The sequence below is a fragment of the Pomacea canaliculata genome, linkage group LG4 (genome assembly GCF_003073045.1).
Source record: "Pomacea canaliculata isolate SZHN2017 linkage group LG4, ASM307304v1, whole genome shotgun sequence".
Lineage (NCBI taxonomy): Eukaryota > Metazoa > Mollusca > Gastropoda > Architaenioglossa > Ampullariidae > Pomacea > Pomacea canaliculata.
The window spans coordinates 7,609,755-7,630,946 of record NC_037593.1 but is presented as its reverse complement, the minus strand read 5'-3'; the positions used below and the strand labels follow the sequence as shown (position 1 = coordinate 7,630,946).

Here is a 21,192-nt window from a genome sequence, read left to right as displayed (position 1 = left end):
AACAAATATTTGGAACTCGAACATCCGAACGTCCGAGATGAGCCGAGTTGAGCCGAATGGCGTTCATTCTGCCCAGCGTGCCTTGCTTGCGTCATCAGTGTGAGTGCAGAGAGAGAGAGTCACGTTTTTGTGGAGAGAGTCATGAGATGTGTGCAAAATGGGCAGAAATCGCAAATTTTGTTGAACAACGTCACCCTGATAAAGTGGTAGCAAATAGAGCAGTTAACATTTTTAATGACAATGTTATGTCCACTTTCCAAAAAATTTTGCAAAGGAGAAAAAAACAGCAAACAATTGACAAATTCTTCCGTAAAGAAATCAGACAAGCAGCTGCAGAGCAAGATTCTGATTCTCCTCAGCAAAAGATACAGAGAACAGAAACACCCGAAGAGCAGTTACCCTCTGTTTTTATTGAAGAGGACTCCCCTTCAAAACAATAACCATCCCCCTTCCCTCCTCCTTCCACATTCATTCCCTCCTGCCATAAAGTTTGGTACAGGTACAGTAAATGAAACACAATTTACTGTACTGTACAGTACATTTTATTTTTTGTTTTAATAAATACACTTTTATTTCTTATTTCTTGTTGAACTCATGTTTTTCTACATATTATATACAAAATTAGGCCAGTAAATAGGCATTTTCTGGGGCTTGGAACGAATTAATCCAGTTTCCATTATTTCCTATGGGTTTCATTGCTTCGGTTCTCGAACAATTTGGTTCTCGACCGTCCTCCCGGAACGAATTATGTTCGAGAACCGAGGTATCACTGTAACTGTTTTTTTAGGGGGGAGCTCATGAATTCAGTAGACATGATTAAAAACCCATATTTTCACATGTAATGCCTCACATCACAAGCAAAAACACAATCTGATAATTGTTAATGACTTTTATTTACCACAATGAACCAGCCTGGTCATACAACCTTCTTTAAATGCATGACAATCAGGAGTTTATTGTGAACTCATGAGCATAATTATTCCCTCCAAAATCTTTTCTGATCATAAGGACTTTACTCATTAATAAGGTGACCAGATGTCAGGGTTAGTTCCGCTTTTGACCTCGTGTCTCGTATGCTCATCGGGTGGGACGCCCAATGTCCCGCTTTCTGGCTTTCTGACAAGTCCATCAAATGTCCCAGTTGTCTTTAAAAATCACTTTTTTTCGGCGTTCTTTGACGGTGACCACACCATCATCGGCACATGTCCCGCTTTCGCCCCCGAAAAGTCTGGTCACCTTACTCATTAATAACGATGTGTTCATATTCTGAGTATCTCACAACTTCTGCAACCTGTCCCCACAATAATTCCAAGAAAAACTGCAGGTGGTTTCACTCAGTAGTTCTGCAGCTCTGGAATGTTATAATACAGGTCTATGGAGCTAGGATTAGCCAGTGCTCCTCTCTGGGGTACGTCCATTCCAGATATTGCTCGCTTTACAGCTATCTCCACCTTTTTCCCACTAATGGTGTACTGAAATGAAAAGCAACCATGATTATTCCCGTGGTCCTGCTAACTCAGGTGCTTGTAATATGGAAGCACACACTTTCACTTTTTAGAAATAAACTGATGAAGCACATTATGGTCGGCATTTTTTTCTTCCACCTAAAGTAACATCCATATAACTAAAATCATTCTGTCCCATGTTTGAACTTAGATTTTTATCAATTAAAAACCCATACACTGTGATGGGTACAGAGTAGCAGAATACCCAGCACTATGTAGTGGAAATGACCACTTTAAATAGCAGTAGTGCCCTTACCGGAATGTCTTCAATAGGGAGAAAGACACCTGGGACATGTCTGGCAGAGAGGTAAGTGCGAATATGATTCTTCAAACTGTTGACGAGATCAGGGCTCAGCACTACTCCAGGCACCATCTTAAGAAACAAAACCACTCTCTCTTCTGTCTGGTCTTGACTGCGTTGAGCGACACACACACTGTCCTGTATTTCTTTGAAAGACTCCACTATAAGTAAAAAAACACAAACAAAAATTTAAATGAGTGAGAAATTAGGGAACAAGCTCAAGAAAAACAGTTAAATATTTGGCATGCATTCAGAAGTAGTTCATACTAAGAAACTGTCAGCTGGAGACACCCACCTATGTGATAAATCTCTGCACTTCCAAAACGGACTCCATTGGGGTTTAGCGTACCATCACTGAAAAGCAAGGAATACAGCAGATACAATCATATATGCAGTGCATAGTGAGGGAAAACCATTCTGTGGAATGTAAACCTTCTATAGTTTTATTTATAGCAAGGGACACTCCACACCTCATAATGCTTTCTCTTAGTCTGTACCTTTCTCAAGGAACTGTAACAACTTTACCCCCATGTGAAACCAGCTAAAAGTTTAAGTACTGTCCCCTATTAAAAACGTATCACCATATGGCATTATCTTATCTATCCTGGTAACATACTACCAGGGTGTTATAGACCTAACAGCATGAAATCTCTGGTCTTTGGTAACAGTATATTGTATTTCCCACCCATACACCTTGATTGACTTGTTACCAGACGTAGACTGAGACTCATGATCATGAAGCAGGGTCTTGCCCTATCTTAGTTGTGTAAATCAGCTACCCAGGTAGCACCTAAACCCTGGTATTTAAGGCCTCTTGAATAGGCCTACTGAAACTTCCTCCTTGGAGGCAACTTTACTAGATGGGGCCCCTGCTGATTAAATAGATCTAGCCTGGTAAAAATGGCAAAGATCATGTTTGATCAAAGCAAACACCTACCCAGTGGCTTATGAATCTGCAAATTGTTTGTCTCTAGGGTTAACTTTATCCAAGGTAGGTCAATTTTACCATGGGTAAATTGCCTATGCACCTGAATATGAGTCCCATGATATAAATTAAACATAAGAGGTTTACCTGCGCCCAAGCATCACTATTCCTCCAGTCTTGCTGCTGATTAAGCAGAAATCCCCATGAGCCCACACACCTGACGAAAATCATTGTTGATGTCTCAGATATGTTCAAAACAAATTTACGTTGTTACTTCACTTGATTTGTCTAGTAATCAGTTTATCATCCTCATCTCATTGTTTAACACTTAAACTGATTTAATCTCACACTAGTAACTATCACTGCTAACATCTGCCCTATTATCATCACAAAGAATGTCATCTGTTCTGATGAAGACTTTCCAAGTAAGGTAATAGTCAATGGATTGGATTCTGTTGCATGTGCACAGCACTGGAGTACTGTTACAGCAAGAACACTACTGAATACATTTATGACTATAAATAGCAGATGCAAGTTCTAGGATATTACCTAAATAATTTCTCATTTCACTTAGAGAACTACATAAAAGGACTGCTTCCTGCGTTAAAGCAACAATAATAACTCATCAATATATTTGAACGGAGCAATTTGAAAGTGCTGTAACAGATGGAGCTAACAGTATGAAGTGCTGCTTTAAAATAGAAAAAGTGCTTTTAAAGAAGACTGTGATGCAAGTAAGATTCAAAATTGATGTACTTGGACATCCATAAGTTTGTTTGCATCCAAGTGCAACTGCTGAACTATTGACTTTTAAGAAAAACAACAAAGATGAGCTTCATGTTTTAACCCCTTGGAAATCACTGAGACTGCCCACTACAACCAGGTGTCCAGAATGGATCAATAAACATACCATTAAATTTGTTGAAGTATGCCTTTTTATACATAATGCCATCTGCATCATTCCAGAAGCAGACTGGCATCGAGGGAAATGGCTTAAGACACACCAGTTCTCCACTCTCATCCCACACAGGTTTGCCTGCATGATGACAGAAATTGAACTGTTTATCTTAAAAATAAATTTAGGACATCTTTTTAAAAGTAAATACCCCCTGTCAAAAGAAAATTCCCTGGAGATATTTCCACAGAAACTTACTAGTAGTGCTACACCATCTACAGCAATTTTTGCAGTTTATGGTACTAGAAACTGAAAGAAGTATGTTTCCTCTGGCAATAGAAATTTTTAAATCCTTTGTTTTGCAAGATAAATGCAGTTTGTGTACAATCATATCCTCACCCTCCTCTGTCCAGCTTTGCATGTCACAGCCCAGGTGAAAACTCTGCACTTCACCCCTGTATACAGGAACTGTCCAATTCTGACCCATAAAACAGGCGATGATGTCAGTACCACCTGGTGAATATTAAAGTACTAATATCAAGCAGTGCATCATTCAGGTCCTCGAAAGGGTAAAAAACAACAATAAGATGATGCCATTCACAAAGTCAGTTCATCATTCAGAAAAATATATCGAATGTGTCTGTTAATGAATAAATGAGAAAAAAAGTTTATTTTAAAAGAATCTGGTTCACATACTGTCTTTTTTTGTAATGAAAATTTTGACATGTAACAATATACTGTGAAGGAAACAATAAATTTATTTGCTAGACTAGATAAATCTCTTTTTATTAATATAGAAGAAAAGAACAAAAAGCAATACTTCAAAATACTTAAATGTTCTGTATATCTGATCTTACCAGATATTGAACCTAAAAGCACATCTTGCTTGATGTCTCTGTAAACGTAATCATAGCTGGTAGGTTTCAGAGGTGAGCCAGTTGACAGGATCATCTTTAGTGATGAAAGCTTATGAGTTCGAGCTGAAAAATGTGAAAATATGTAGATGCTTACATATAAAGAAAGGTAATTATGAATGTCATTAAATAATGACATGATATGTCATAAAGATGATAAAACAACCTTCTGTTCAGCTTTCTGACCTGGCTTAACCCCTTTTTCTTCTAAAACAGCAATCCATTTTGCACTTGTTCCAAGCACAGTCACCCTGCACAAAAAAAATCCAAAGTAACTGTGAAATAGTATTTAAACGCTCTGTTTGAAAAGCAGAACTTAGCTCTTTTTTTCGAGATTTTCATAAATGCCAATACAGCAATTAATCTGAATTATGTAGAGTTATTGAAATATGAATATTTAAATACAGTGGAACCTAAATTATTCAGTCTTCCATTAACTGTGTTTTCAATTATCTGAAATCACCTTTTAAAAAAAAACTGCTAGACATCACAAGACCGCCAAGATTTTGCCACCAAGAGTTCAGACTACAGGAATGTACACTGCGTCACAGCTTATGTTTACTTTCTTGAGCAGGAAGTGGATTCAAATTTTAGTGACATCCTAACACTTTACAAACTCCATATGTCAATAAAATTCAAGTATTACAAGAACACAAAGCAGTATCTCCTGTCTGATTTTTTTTTTTCAAGAAAAGTTTATAAACACAAGAGAACTTCACTGTACAGCACCCATTCTAGTGTTTGCGAATTTTTAAAATTTTTTTCAATTATCTGTGATTTCAGATTGTCTGGATGATGGATACTAGTAATTAAACCAGTTAGCTGAGGTTTTACTGTATTGCTATCCTATGACAAGATTCATTCAAACCTTATTTCTTCTTCTTATATTTTACTTATAAACCAACAAAATAACAAAATAAATCCAATTAAAGCTCACCCTAATTCATCCACAAGATCCCAAAGTACATTGACATGTGGAATAAGTGGTGATCCATCATAAAGAACAATAGCAGCCCCTACTGCCAAAACAGATACAAGCCAGTTCCACATCATCCAGCCAGCCTGCAAGATAAAATGTCCACTATTATGCATAATCTACTCTAGAATTCCAGCTATGAAAACAAAGCACAACTTGTTACTTTACAATGTTTATTGTAAAGAAGCTATCTGGTTAGACTGTGGGTATTGGCATCCTTTAACACAGTGGTTCTTAAAGTCTTTTGGACCGCGGACAACTTTACTAAAGTAAAAAAATACAGCAGACCAACAAGGCCTAAAATCACTCTGTACCATGAATTTCAAATTTAAATTGCCTCATTTGTTTCATTACAATTGAAAACTAAATGTACTTTTGTGTCAGTAGTATAGTAATAAGTAAAATTACATACTTCATAAAGTTCTTTATTAATTAAAATGTTAATGCGATGAATGTAGTTGTTTTTGATGAAATATTAAGGCGGTAATATCTCGATCAATGTTGGTGAGTTTCAATCTCATATCAGATTCCATGTTAAACCTGCTTCTCTTATTTGTTTTTAGTCCCATAAGTGCTGAACATCAAGCCTCACAACAGTAAGTTGTTGGAAATGGCAGTAGATGCTTCACAGCGATGTCAGCAAGTTCAGATCATACACGAAAATTAAAAATAAGGAAGTGGACTGCGTTACTAAGGGTAACGTACGACACAGTTAAATGATGCAATGCTTGTGCTGTGACATAAGACTTAGTTGGTAAGCAAGTGTTTTATGCAAACGAGCAGTTGAGTATCGATAAAATTAAAACTAGTGTGAAATCAGTACTGGACACATATTACAAAAGCGTATCTGGCGATTTAAGCATCACTTTACTGACATATGATGACTGTCAGCCATGGACCACCTGACCCTATGCATGCGTCCCACAAGAAGTCTGTGGACCACACTTTGAGAACAGCTGCTTTAATATACCAATGTAGTCAGCTGAAAAAAAAATGCACTAAGCATGCCTGAAATCTTCTTCCTTTATTTTTATTAATTGATTGAGCCTTTGTGTGTGTGACTATGTGTGAGAGAGAGAGAGTGTCTGAGAGATACTATAATAGAAATCACTATCTGTAGGATTATGTGAATGTTATTTCCTTTCTACTATATATACATATCAACATACATAATTTTGTAATAAAATCTTTGGCATAGGTCAAGAAGAGTGAAAAAAAAACTTATTAATGCATTCATTATTTATGTGGTTCAGTATTTTTCAAATGCATAAAATACTCACTGTAGTATAGTAGAGCATAATATCATTTTCGTTTAAGTTTCCTTGTATCAAGTGCTCCTCCAAGTGCTTCATCAGAGTTCCCTGCACACACACATTCATATTCTGCCATAAAAGCCACCCAGTTTACTAAAAGAAAAATACCCATGAAAAATAATTTTATATATTTCACAGATGTTAAATATGATTTAAGATATTTTAAGCCAACAACAAAAATCACTAAAAAAAATGGACAGATTGCTTTAGGTTGACTTACCCCAACAGAATGCACCATGCATTTGGGTACACCTGTTGTGCCTGAAGAATACATAATGACAAGTGGATGGTTGAAGGGTACTTGCTCAAACACTAGCTCTGGCACCTGGCCCTCTACTTTTCCCAAGTCAAGAAAGTCTTCCAGTGTGCAACTTTAGTGTGTAGGAAGAGAAAGCATTTAGAATATAATGAATTTCTTAGTCCAAGTAAAAGTCATCTGCATAAGGACTACAAATTATTGAAAATAACTTTTTTTGGCAGTTATTTAAACCAAAAAGTCACAAGAAGTTATTGTAAAATAACAATTGAAAAATAGAAATCTATATTCTTTCTTTTTCTTAAATGGAAAGGTTACCCATTTTTCACCAAAGAAAGGTCCACTGGAACATCTTTGACGAAAGGTACAACCACCACTTTTTCAAGTTCGTTAAGACCTGAAATGTAATGTTCATAAAACAGTTTTAAATTTCTTTTCTGTATAAAAAAAAAAAAAAAAACCCACAAAAATGCATTAAAAGCAATCCTTCCCTCCCTTCCTATATATATATAAAAAAAAAAAGAAAAAAGAAGCTGATAGGCAATTTCATTCTGCTCTTATTTCAAATGGTTTCGTGTAGACTGTTAGTAAGAATACTTATATATATATATGTTCACTACATTTAGTTCACATATTTCCAGGACAATAATGAAGATTTGACTTTTTGTATTTTTTAAAAACAAAATTACATGATTTAATAAAGATTGTAACATGAAAGGATGCACTATCTCTACAACTTACATGAGTCATTCCCATGAGATGTGGTATAAAATAACTTCATTGGACCACGAACTTGTATTAATGGACTGTTGGCAGACAACTTTTTCCAGTTAACTACTAAAACAAGGCATGCTACTACAAAGATTCCAGTTTAATCCCATTTTAGATTAACTACTAAAATGAGGCATGCTTCTACAAAGCTTCCGGTTTAGTCACATTCTTTGTTTAGGCTCGCCGAGACTAACAGCGGAGAACTTCGCAAGAGGCCAAGCGTTGGTCTTGGCAGATAGACAGCAATCCATCTATACACATCCATGATTGGACATAAACACTACCTTTAACCACTTGTGTCAGCTTGTCCATATGTGGGTGAACTTTGCCATTATAGTGAACAGCATTGACACTGAATATCAACTTTGGCTGGATCTGTGTAAAGCGCTCCAAAACACCCTGAAATCACATATCATTCCTTCATCATTTCATTTTTCCAAGAAGAAAAATGTTGGCACGATGTTGACCTATTTAATAATAATAATAATAATGCACATTTTTACAGCACTTTTTCAATGATTTGCTCAGAGCACTTTACAGAAGTGATATACAGTCTGATTTACATAAACAAAATCACTAACGCCATGAACCCATATTTCCATGAAACAAACACACTCAACAGGCATACCTTTTTATACATGATAAATACAGACATGTCATGCATGCTCACAGACAGGTCAGGGTCACAGTGAAGTTTGTTCGGAGAAAATGCCTCTTGAGTTTGGACTTTAAGGTGGTAAGAGAACCAGAGTGACGAAGGCTGATAGGTTATCTGTTCCAAGCTGAAAGGAAGGAGAAAGACCCATTTCCCTACGTCTTTGTCTTCATGAGATGAGTGAAGAAGTCATGCAGACGTATAGATGGGAGTGAGTTTGGAGAGTACCAAGAACCAATGCAAATCCAGAATAATAATAATGCAAATTTGTATAGCTTATTTCTCACTGTATGGTAGACTCAATCCACTTTACAAATATATTTAGAATACAAATCACCTAAATCATACACCCAAACGGGTACAAAATGTATTTAACACACATACTGACACAGATCAAAACTTATCAACAAGCAACAGACTAAAGACACATCAACAGACAAAAGATGGAAAACTCTGCTCATGAAGCAAGCCAGGAGTTTGTCATAGGAAAGGACTGGTAGACTGTGATGAGGAACAGATAAATTTGAGAATAAATCTGTTCAGATCTCTAATTTGAGTAGTGCTTGGAACCCGGTAGAAAATACAGAGCAGTAATAGTATGTACTAGTTCTTAATTCCAACCCTCACAATGATGAGTGGCATAACAGTTGCATCAAGAGATGACAAAATTCATGCAGGAAAGTTATCAGAGAAGTAAATCTATGCTGCTGGCACATAGTTCCAAAAGCGGCAAGATGGCCCAGAATATGGAAGGGAATTGGCAAAATACAGAAAATAACTAGCATGATCCATCAAAAGTTCTACAAAATTTTTCTGATGTAAATCCATGCAGTGAAATGATCTGCATGATAAGTCTGACAGCTTTAAATGTTTGTCAATGATAAGTGGATGTAAAAATACTGGAAGATTATTTTCCTCACCACAATGCCAAAATCTGGTGAAGTTGAACTCCAGACAGCTCCAATTGCTGCAGTTGCCAGCATTGCTTCTACTGTTTCCACACAGTTTGGCATGTAACCTATTATGACAAATATACAACATACTGTATTCCTGTTGTCCCTTTTGTAGTCTAACAAATTTATCTACAAAGTGCAGGTTACCACCAAAAATTTTACAAAAATAATTATGTTTACTTGTACACAAATCATATCTTTAAAAACTTGAAATAAGATTGTCTTTGACCACATCATCAGAAACACACATCTGACTTGCAGTTACATTCACTGAATGGAAAATGGCTTAAAGGTCTTTAATTTTACATTTTATTATTTTATATGTAGTTAATCTTTATAATGCATCTTAAAGTAACGTGCAGTAAGACATCCACTCACCATTCACATGAGGCATAAGCTATATTTAAGACTGATGATATTGAGTAGATAGCACATATTGAGTAGATTTTCATCCCATCTTCCATGACTCCCACATTATTTCTACAAGTGCATTACTCAATCATTATATACTTGTAGATCTTTTGGCCTACGTACAATACGAAACAATATAAAAACTTTTTTAGACAAAGTAAATCTCAGCTTCTAACCTACAACTCTGTCCCCTTTTTTGACACCCATTGCTCTCATGGCTGCAGCAAACAATGCTACAGACTGTCGGAGTTGTCTGTGGGTCTTTTTAACAGGAACTGGCTGGCCTTCACCTTAAAAGAGATAAAAATTAAATCAAATGGCAATTTATGTCACATATAATGCATTTACACATATATTCATCTAATGTTGCAAAGATCAAAAAGTTCAGGAAAAAATGTCATATGCTCCACTTATTTTATATTTTGCCTTTTCTATAACACAAATTTTTAGAGTGAAAAGGTTTAAGGCATTTTAAAGCATTTAACATTTTTCCATGAATGATTCTCTGTATGAAGGTGTGCATAAGTGTTTATGTAAAGGAAAAAAAGATATAGGGAGTTGAGGATGTGTGAAAGAGAATGCAGCCCGTGTGAACAAACTATAGAAGTTCTTTAGATAAGAGAACAAACCTGCTGAATAAATTGCTATCTGATCATTATTGTGTCGCAGCAAATTTTCTGCATAGTTTAAATGGCTGCCTTGAAACCATTCAGGTATTTCAGCTATGTTTTTCTTCATGTCAATAACCTAAAACAAAAATCATTATATTAATTAAATACACTTTTTTTACCTCACTGTGATGAAAAACTAAATATATATTTAATTCTAGATCTTACCTATCAGACCTTTCACATAGTTAATAAGATCAAATAAAAATAAAATATGAACAAGTAAAAACATGGATGGCGATAATTAATATGTTTAAGGATGATGCAAAACTCAGTACGAATATTATTATGGTAAATGTGAAATATTATCACAAAGTTATGATTGCTGTAAATACTAAATAAATCATACACTATGCTTTTAATTTGCATCTTATTCATGAGCTAATCATCAGACTTATGGAAACAATGTGCATTAAAATGTGCATCTTAATATTTTATTTTGCCACCATGAGACGATAAGTTATTAGTGATAGTAATAGAAAAGGCTATGACTACTGTCTGAGAGAAGGGATTGATAAAGCTGAAAATAAATCTAACTTTGTAAATAGGTGCAAAAAAATAGATCTTCCATAACAAGTTCGTATATCACAGAAAATGAGTGTTATGTGCAATCTAAATACAACCTGCTTGTAAGACTGAGAGTGGATCACATCTGCATACTTCCACATTTCTTCCCAAAATTTGTCATAGTTTTCACAGGACCACTGATGGAATTCTTTATATGACTCTAAACAACAGCAGAGTACACATGCAGATATTATCAAACTTGAAAGTTTCTGATTTTAATCTTATTCATAATTATTTGCACATGCATTATACATATGCATAAACACAAAAATTTTAATGTACAAAGTATGCACATTAATTTTAACAATTTAAAGTTAGCAAGTTTCCTATCTTTTCTTGACTTTTTGCTCAACATATTGATTAAATGGCTATACGTCTGTTTCATGCTGTGACCTCACAAATAAGAAAACATTGTCAATGATTTCTATCAAATAAACTGAATTCTCTTCTCTGTGCGTATGTGTGTGTGTGTGGAGAATAAAGAAAACTTGCAGAATATTTTTATCATGTTTTTAATGCGCTTCTCATTTATCTTAATCCGCAGGTGCGCCTCTAAGAGTGAGCACACAAAACAGGCTAATTTTCTGGCTTTGTTCATCTATATATTCATTAATTTGTTCACTCTTACTCGCTTACTCTTCTCTCTCTCTCTCTCATACACACACATGCGCACGTAAACGAACTCTACACGTCCGTGCACACACGTTTGTAGATCGCATGTGACGGCAGAGTGTCAAGCAGACGACACAAATCTCCCCGTAGCCTTACCCAGTTGAGTTCCGTACTTCTCGTTGATAATTTTTCGAAGGACATCCATCTTGGTTGTTTGTGATCGGTCTGGATGCCACATTATTTTGGGAATATTTCCGTCTGCAGCATCCATCTGAACTATTTTTTTATTGGAAAAGAATGGTGCCGCTTGTTTAAACAACAACTTTGTAGACTGCAAAAAACGATCTCCTCTCAAACCGGAAGTGGTTTCTTTGGAGAGGAAAAAAAATGCAATAGTTCTTTTCACGGAACAAAAATTTTATGGAGATTTTTAAAAAGATGCTATACTATCCGATTTTTAAAGTGGTATTAACCTGCAGTCACTTTTTTGAGATCATAGTTTCGAAAAGCGATATTACCTAAACTGGGCTGGTATGATTGGAGCAAATCTGTGGTGCCAGCAGTCAGTCGATACACCTCACCTGAGGACGTTAAATCAGGCTCACCCATGCAGAGACTTGGCTCACCCAACTGTTTCATTTGTCGGGAACTAGGGCATAAAGTAAAACTTAACACAACTATCATTATTAAAAGTTAAAAAGAAGAAAAGCATGGGCACCATGCAGCTATACATATTAAACATTTACTTTAACTGTAAATTATAAATCATATATATATATAAAAACATAAAAACTCTAGTAGTATACTAAGTTATGGCTTTGTTTTGTAAAGGGTAGGGGTCGAACAGCTCCCTTTCTCACGCACGGCTGCGTACGTATAAAAATAGCCACCCTTGAACTGTACGTCCACACGTGGCTACTACAGGCCACTGAACCTATAATATTGTTATACCAGAAGTTGGTGATCTGGAGAGCATAGTGAACAATTAAGGATGGTGGAGCGGACGATGACACCAAATGCCGCATCAACAAGGCCAGGCATGCTTTTAACAGCCTGCACCCCATCTGGAACTCCCGAGCATTACCCTTTCCCAATAAGACCAGCAAACAAGTTCCAGACCTTTACCAACCGATGCCTATTATATATAAGCCATATTCTGGGAATAAGATGGCCTGAAAAGAAAGATCTCCTTCAACAGCCGGTGGAAAAGAGCCATGCAACCAGAATTGCCACTAGCCAAGACATCAACAAGTGCAAATGGGACTGGGTAATGTGCAAACCAGCTGACACCATTGCCAGGAATTAAGGCACTCAATTGACTGGAACCCTCAGGGGAAGAAGAGTTGGGAGACCAAAGCAGACTTGGAAAAGAACAGTAGAGAGAGAGAGGCAAAAGGACGTCGGAATCACGGTACATGGGCCCAACTGAGGAGGGCTGCCTAAAACCGGGTCCGCTAGCGACGTGTTGTATAATTGTTGCGGCTCTATATATGCTCCTCGAGGGGGTAACAAGGGATAAACTAAACTAAGACATAAGCATGCATACGACGAAAAGCATATTCGTGTCTGCCCTGCCATGCACTTAATATATTCGCTTATTGTTGCTACAGAAAAAGTGCAGGTTGCCTTGCCCCACCCCTGCAGTAGGCTAAACTTTTGTGTAACTGCGCCTCTTTCACAGACCTCGATCTCTCGCTGGCATATGAAGAACGATCGAAGCTGGAGACCAGCAACCATCTATATTAATTTTTATCGTTCACTATACCACGATCCGAACTTGTATTATTGGACTGCTGGCAGACGATTTTTTTTTTCTCTAAAACGAGGCATGCTACTACAAAGCTTTGTTTAGGCTCGCCGAGACTAACAGAGGAGAACTGTGCAAGAGGCTAAAAGCGTTTGTCGTGACAGACAGCAATCCACCTATAAACATCCATGACAATACAATGTAAACTAAAATCAAGGTGAAAGTACTTTTTCTTTCCACAGAAAACATCTGATAAAACGACAATTAAATTACAGCATTCATGAAATAAGAAGAGAAAAACATAAACAAAGTAAAGCTTCCCGCCCTTCCCGTTACTCGGGACATGGGACAACCATACTACCACTGCGGAGCTGCTTCGTAAAAAAAAAACCCCAAAAAACCCAAACAAGCAAAAAATAAAAAAGCAAACCTAAAAATAACAACAAAAAAAACCCAACCAACCAAACAAGCGAAAAAGGAAAAATAAAATACGAAAGTATACATGGGAGGGAATAAGAAATCCGTATTTGATGCGCCCTCTATTTGACATCCGGGTAGTTGGTCAACGGTATCGCCATCTTGGATCAAAATGGATTTGTTGGCGAGCTACGCTGACGATACCTCAGATAATCAGACTTTAGATGTCAACGAAAAGGTGAGCTCGTACACAGAGCATTTTTTTGATGTTTTATACTCATTGTCTTTACTGACTCCTCAAAATATTTCTTTAAATCTTTCAATACTCGAATATTTGGGGGATTTTTTTTTTTGGTGTGATTACTAGCAGGTGATTTGTTGGGGGAAATGCGTCACTTTTAATAAAGAGGAGTAGAATACACAGTGTCAAAAGTAGTGTTTTTTGATTGCTTGGTAGTTTGCTATTCAAAAAGAAGACGGTCTTTTAAAACTTAAATATGACTTTGGATGTTCCTTTGGACAGCAACATCCTTGAACCTGCTACAATGTTAGTAATAGAACACACAGTATCGATAGAAATCCTCTTAAATGTACTTGCCCCAACCTGAACATCGGCGATCTTTATTTTGTTTGCTAATTGAGGTTGTGATCTATTTGTGTAGCTTGAAGCTATAAGTATAATTCAGATTTTTTTTTTATTGACAAATTTTTTGACCTGCATCAGGCCCAGATGGCTTATCCCATCCAACATGATAAAGATGTCATGAAGAGAGTATAAAAAACATTTGAAACATTTTGCAGTCTTTTTTGTCTCAACCACACTCATAGGTTAAGGTGGCTTACTAATGTTTTCTTAAACTTAAGCTACCCCACCAACCCAGAAAACCAAGCTTTTTTTTTTTAGAGTGACATTTTTGTAGGAACACATTAGTAAATTTATTGGCTTGGGGGAGAGGACATTTTGATCCGAAACTTCTTCGCCCCAACCACATCATCCTCACATATCAGTCAAACTGATCTCTGCCATGACCAAATTGCCCCACGCAAGACCACATTGCTCCAACACAGGGTTCATAGGGTCTTTACCTATCCTTACAAGTCTTTAGAAACTTATCTGTTTCTTGAACCAGAGCCTTGATCTTCTAGTTCTGTGCATAGCTCTATTTCTCTTTCTCTCCCCTTTTGAGCGTGTGAGCGATAGGGAGTGGCTTTCAAGTCTTGCAATTATTATTACTAGATTTCTAGAAAGTTTGGAACACTAACATTAACGGTGTATGTTATCAGCGTGCTAAAGAGACTTTTTAAGTTATCTAAATATTAAAGATAAACATCAAAATTAACTCTTTGATTATTTATTACTAGAATAGTAATGCATGTATTTCAGAACATAGAGAAGACCAAAGGTTCATAAATAATACCTTTTTCCAACTGTACATGAGAAAAAGACTGTCACTTAGGTCCTTACAGTGTCCTTACTTGCAGGGCTTCTGCTAAGGACTAAAAGGGGACCCATTGACTTGAAGGTCCTCCGAACTTTTAATGCGTACTGTACGCAATTTTTTGCGTAAGCAGAAGCCCTGTACTTGGCATCATCCCTGATCCCTGGGAACCCTGCCCACCCTAAAAATGCTGATAAATGCTGATTGGAGATCATTGACCTTGATGAAATACCCTTATTGACTTTTGTTTTTGGGGAAAAATGATGTGGGAAGGGGGTTGATAGGGTGCAGTTAGCACTTTTTTGGCAGCTTATAGGAAATTCTGCAGGGGTTTCTATCATCATTTTTCCTTTAAATGTTTTTTCTTCTTTTTTTTTTTTAAGGCTGCAGATTCTGGAATGGTATTTTCACATTTGGAGGCTGAATGGGAATCATTTGAGAAGATGATGGGGGATGACCTTTTGATGAAATCTACAGACAAAGTGCCATCTGATAAAACAGCAGATTCTGTGGAGCCAGATAGGTCTGCAGAAGAGCATCCAGATCCTGTAAGGTTATCTACAGGAGATGAGTGCAACTCAGGACAAGAATCTGTCAGTTCAGTGAATGATGACAGGAGCAGTTCAAAATCATCAGCTTCATATGATAGTGAAAGTGACAGCGAGGAAAATGATAAAGAGGAGAAAGAAGAAAATAAGAGTGACAGGAAAAGACATAGTTCGGAATCATCATCCTCTTCCTCCTCCAGTGCCAGTGATGTTTCAGAGGCTTCAGCAGGTAGTTCCCTAGAATTATTTTTTAAACTATGATTTGCTGAACTTAAAAATTCGTTCATGTTGACCGATCACTCTGATACAGTTTCATAAACAAGCTAATTTTGCAGCCAGATGTATACCAGGTTTTTTTTATAGTTTGAAATGCTCTTCAGATTTTCTTTACACAGTTTGGCAGTCTCCCATATGATTTACACAGGTTTGTAGATGGTAAAGAACAGTTGTTGATAAAATATTGCTTTATCAGGATTTTTTAATGCTTAGAACAGAATATTTATCTTTCTTACAGGAAAAGTGGAGAGGGCTTTCCCCAATGTGCAGGCAGGCTCAGAAAAGACATCCAGTGACAGAGGCCTTAGTGAGCGCAAGGTATAGTCTTGAGAGTTTTTTTTTTTAATTTCCTGGTGTTTAAGGGATACTTTTAAATACTTATGTTCAACATGCCCTCTCATGCTTTTTCATTCTTCATTCATCCAGCAGGAAAAAAAGGTGATATTGAAAAAAAAATTCCTGATCATATGTCATGGTTTCTTATGCTCCTCTTGGAGCCTGGTACCTTTACTACTTGAAACACACTGACAAACTCACCTGTGCATAATGGAAGGTAAAGAAGTGTGTAAAGGTAAGGAGACAAGCATTTGTTAAATTGTGGGTTCCAGTGATACCCATTCGTAATCTCCTGTTTTTACATTTAGTAAATATGATACCACTCCAGTTGAGTGGAAATGGCCTTGATTTCACTTGCATTGTGAATCCCACCCCTTTCCCCAGGAAAAAAAAAAAAAAGGAAACAGACTCCGAGAAATAATTGGGTTTTATAAATCCACTAAACAGAACTAAACTGGGTTATGGGTAGGGTGGAAGTGTGAAACGCCTCATCTGGTCTAGGTAATAGGACCAATTCTGACACCTTTACTTCCTGTTACTTAGGTCTTGCAGTCAAACAGGGTGGAGCTTTTCTTCGCCAGCTGGTGGCAATATCTTGGGTTGCCACTGGTAGTTAACGAGGAGGTGAGTGGAACCAGGCTGGAGGGCGGTCTGGCCACTTTTTCAGGTGTCAACAGATGGGTGATTGTATCACAGACCTTGATAAAACCTACATATATAAACTTGTTAAGGTACAAAACACAGCAGCTGATTGATCTATATAATTTTGACAGGTGGCCCATGCTTAGGTTATGCAGTACATTGATCAGGCTTTGGTATATGCTAACCATGCTACCACCCTGATCCCATCACCATCCTCCAAATTTAGACATTTGTTGCTATGTATTCGTTCTGTCCCCAGTGTCAGTACGTAGGCTCATAGACAAAAATAACAAAATAACAAAAATAGGTTTGCCATATCATAGTAAGACATAACCTCCACAGGATTAGTGATTGTTTTTTGCATACTTCAACTTTTTTCTTATGGTTTCTCTCACCAAACAAGTGAACACCTTCCATCAACAAACTTCTTCCACTACGACCATCTCAGAAGTCCTGCAGAAGTTCTACCACCAGGCGAGAGGCACACCTCCGCTGCAAGCCATCTCTCTTGAGTCAGTCTACCCCAGCCCTTTTCTGGTGCTCTTGAAAGAGGCAGACTAGTTCAGGGACTGGAGTAGGGCAAGAGAATCAGTTGTGAATTTCAAGTAGCTTAATTGTTAGAGTACAAGGCAGGATTTGAAGTAGTCAGCTGTGGCTGCTTTCAGATTCGTGCTAATAGGTGTGGTAGCTTTTTAAGTAGAAGGGAAGCGGGCATGATGAAGCTGGAGGGAGAAAGGAATCGGGTACCATAGTAAGTGTTGCACAAGGGCAGCCTTAGAGGGGGCTGTCTGTGCAACTGGTAAGTGATTGTTTTTATCTTCAAGTGTTCGGTCTTTAGATAAATTTTTTATAACATCTGATTCAGGCAAAGTTTGAGCATTTCACTTGCACCACAGGATGATCTTAAAATTGTTTTGTCATGTCATTACGGTGGCAAAATTCATGTTGTTAGAGATTGTGTGTATTGATTCCTATATGTATTGCTCCCATCCTTCACTATTTTTATGTGTATAAAACTAAGCAGTGTTTGGTATTTATCAACAACTTTTATAACTAATAGCTCATAGGCTCCATAAAGATCTTATCATTTATTTGTAGAAGTGAATAATTGTGTGTTTTCAGGTTCCTACCAGGCGATCACGTTCTAGATCTCATTCTTTGTCACCCAGCAGAAAGCGTCGACGATCATCTGATCGTAGTGTGCACCACAGATCGTCCACAAGGCATTCACATGCAAGACATGAGGTAATATTAGTTACAGTTTCTGTAAAATGAAGCTAGTTGGTAATTCTCTCCCCCAACCCCCAATTCTTCCTGATTATCAATGTAAAGCACAAAAGTTTGTTTTGGCTACTGTATTTTGGTATTAGGGCATTCCTTAAATAAGAATCAGCTTGTTTTACGGTGTATTATTGAGAAAACTTGACTTTGTTTTTTTCAGAAAAAGCGGATTTCTTCACGCCGTAGCCGTTCTCGTTCCCGGTCAAGAGACAGACACACCAGAAGGCATTCATCCCGTGAGCGTCGACACTACAGCAACCGAGATAGGCGGCATAGACGGAGTAGGTCACGTGACCATCACCACAGACATAGGCACCACCCAGGTTCAGGCATGCGCCGTGGTAGCCCCCCACATGGAGACAGAAGAAAGCCTGAAGTAGACAAAAGAAGAAGTCGAAGCCGTTCATCAGAGCGGAAGGAAGGAGAGATGGGCGAGAAAAAGATTACTCCCCGCAACTTTGGTGCTGGATCAGGTGGGGGTTCAGAAGGAGTTGTCAATGAATCAGGCGCAAGGGTGACGTACAGAACAGCAGGTATTAAATTTGGTCATGGTCCAGGAACAGGCAAGCCCCAGACATTCAAGGAGCAGATGAGACAGAATTTGATTAAAATGTGGAGTGAGAACATGGCGTCTTGCAGCAGTGGTGATCCATCTTCAGGTAAATAAAAGCACCACTACACAGACCACACAAATGTTCAGACTAAGCAGTTCAATGCAAGCTCTTGGCTTCTGGGAATTTTCTTGTGGTAGTTTTGTTCCATCAACCCATCAACAGCTTTGAGCTTGATTTTATGTCTGATTTTTAAACAAAGTCTAAATTTTAAGTAACATTTTAGTGAGAACCTAAAGTCTTGTTTCAGGTACCACCAACCAGCCCAACCTAATGCAGCTTAACCCGCAAAGCGTCTTCACCAATATGCCAATCCAGTCAGCAGGGCTAGGTGTGCAAGCATTGTGTACAATAACTCCACAGATGGCTTTTCATGCAAACAGTTGCTGCGATGCAAAAGAAGGTCAGTAATTGCTGTTTGTGTATTATTTGGATTAAATTGCAAAAACCGGTTTTAGAGTGAGGTCAGGTATGTAAAAGTACATTAAAAAAATATAAAGCATTCTGAATTTTACATGAAAAAGATATATATAGTATCCGTCTTCAAAAGCTAATATCAGATATTGCTCTCCACTCCTTCCATGTGTGGGAAAAGTTATCTTTTAATCTTGTATTGTTCGCTAATCTAGTTAATTAGAAGTGGACATTTTTTTCATAACTGTGATGATGCTACATTTCTTTAGTGTAAAGTCATATTGATTTACAGGCGGAGGAAATTACTGGAATTACTGTGCCCAAATACTACAACCCTGCTGCTGTTAATCCTATGAAGTATGCAGAGCAAGTACAAAAGCGCAAACTTCTCTGGTCCAAATCAAAGGACAAAAAGGTAAGCACATCTAGTCGTTTTTAAAGAAATTATGGCATTATTGTTTAAGTTATTTGTTAACAGATGTTTAGTGTCACCCAGATTTTGAGAAGCTCATGACTATTTATTTGCACAGGAATCGGATAACCAGTGGCATGCTCAAGCTCTTGTCGCCGATGGTGATAGCAAGACTACTGCTAAGTTCCGGAAACTGATGGGCATTAAAGATGGTGAGACCAAGGAGACTGTCACTACAACAGTAACCAGCAATGAGGATGACTTCATAGAAGAGCAGCGCAAGAAACAAGAAGAACTATTTCAGCAGCTGGACAAAGAATATCACTTTGCTCGCATTGCCACTCACACACAACGTGGTGCAGGCCTGGGATTTGGGTCACAGTCTGGCTCCTTTCACTAACCCACTGATGTTTGATTTGTGTAGTTAAGGAAAGCAAATGCGAGACATTGGTCTGTTCACTAGCCTGTGTGTAGATTTAATTTTGCTTGCTGATGTGAAAGAGAGCAAGCATTGTACAAAAATGTGTGGATATCTTGAACATCACACTATAGTGTGCAGATTTTGCCACAGATGACAATCATGTTTGGCATTGACTTTCTGGGTTTCGGATTTGCTCACAGGTTTTGTTTCAGTGCGGATTATTGGTAACCTTCGCAGAAGCAACTGTTTCTTAAAATTGAGCATTCTGAAAACATAAAAAGAATAAGCTTATAGCAGTCTACAACAGTTAATTTGTATTTTTTGTTTTAAAAAACGTGGGAGTGGTTTGTTATTCAGCGTTAAAGTTAAACTTGGTGTGGGTGGGGGAGACATTGAGGCGCAGGCATTGGCTAAGCATGGAAGATAGGCTGCTATGTGCATGCCAAACTGTGATATATAGAGCATAAAAGGACTGCCTCACAGTGAAGATTTGATTGTGTAAATAATACATAAAGAAGAAAGTTGGCTGTTGGGAGCAGATGTGTGCTTGCGAGTGTGTAAAGAATACCTGCTAACTTTTGCACCTTATGTATCCTCAAAGAAGTGAAAAATGTTTAAGTGCTGTTTTGCAAGAAACTGGGCGATTGTAGACTTTATTTGAAATAAATGATGTTGATAAAAGAGAATTTTGTGTTGACGAGAGAGTAAGTCTGTGATATTCTCTTGGTTTATTTTCAGCTGTTTTCAGTGAAAAAATGCACATGAGTTTATTAACATACCAGCAACATGCAAAAAGGTTGAATGCAATTAAACCAACGTAACATAGGGTGTTTTCCAAAATGCAAGTCTTGCTTTATATCATGTAGAATGCAAACCTACCTTTTTCTTTGAAACTTTAATTGTATGTAAGGGGAAGGTGAACAGAT

The 21,192-nt window shown here is 37.5% G+C and overlaps 2 protein-coding genes across 5 annotated transcripts; one reads left to right on the top strand and one right to left on the bottom strand.

The window, feature by feature from the left end:
• Positions 1-871: 871 nt before the first annotated feature.
• LOC112561613 (acetoacetyl-CoA synthetase-like) lies at positions 872-13,762 on the bottom strand. Of its 4 annotated transcripts, XM_025234194.1 has the most exons (20): positions 13,743-13,762; positions 12,241-12,371; positions 11,879-12,091; positions 11,167-11,270; positions 10,505-10,622; positions 10,052-10,165; positions 9,432-9,529; positions 8,141-8,255; positions 7,404-7,482; positions 7,050-7,200; positions 6,797-6,877; positions 5,478-5,602; positions 4,727-4,791; positions 4,484-4,606; positions 4,026-4,139; positions 3,642-3,767; positions 2,879-2,948; positions 2,102-2,160; positions 1,762-1,967; positions 872-1,472 (listed from the first exon to the last, which is right to left on the bottom strand). In XM_025234194.1, exons 1-20 carry the CDS (start codon positions 13,745-13,747, stop codon positions 1,335-1,337), a joined length of 2,235 nt encoding a protein of 744 aa, XP_025089979.1. In that variant the 5' UTR covers positions 13,748-13,762; the 3' UTR covers positions 872-1,334. The 4 variants fall into 4 exon arrangements, with proteins under 4 accessions (XP_025089979.1, XP_025089978.1, XP_025089980.1 ...); XM_025234193.1 differs by lacking the exon at positions 13,743-13,762 and having other exon boundaries at positions 12,241-12,799; XM_025234195.1 differs by lacking the exon at positions 13,743-13,762 and having other exon boundaries at positions 11,879-11,998; positions 12,241-12,795.
• A 219-nt stretch (positions 13,763-13,981) lies between these two features.
• Positions 13,982-20,952, top strand: LOC112561495 (arginine/serine-rich coiled-coil protein 2-like). The gene is given in 9 exon segments (XM_025234030.1): positions 13,982-14,124; positions 15,709-16,102; positions 16,388-16,467; positions 18,250-18,372; positions 18,569-19,067; positions 19,270-19,388; positions 19,390-19,422; positions 19,726-19,848; positions 19,964-20,952. Coding segments are annotated over 9 exon segments (1,719 nt in total). The 5' UTR covers positions 13,982-14,058; the 3' UTR covers positions 20,246-20,952.
• Positions 20,953-21,192: the final 240 nt, after the last annotated feature.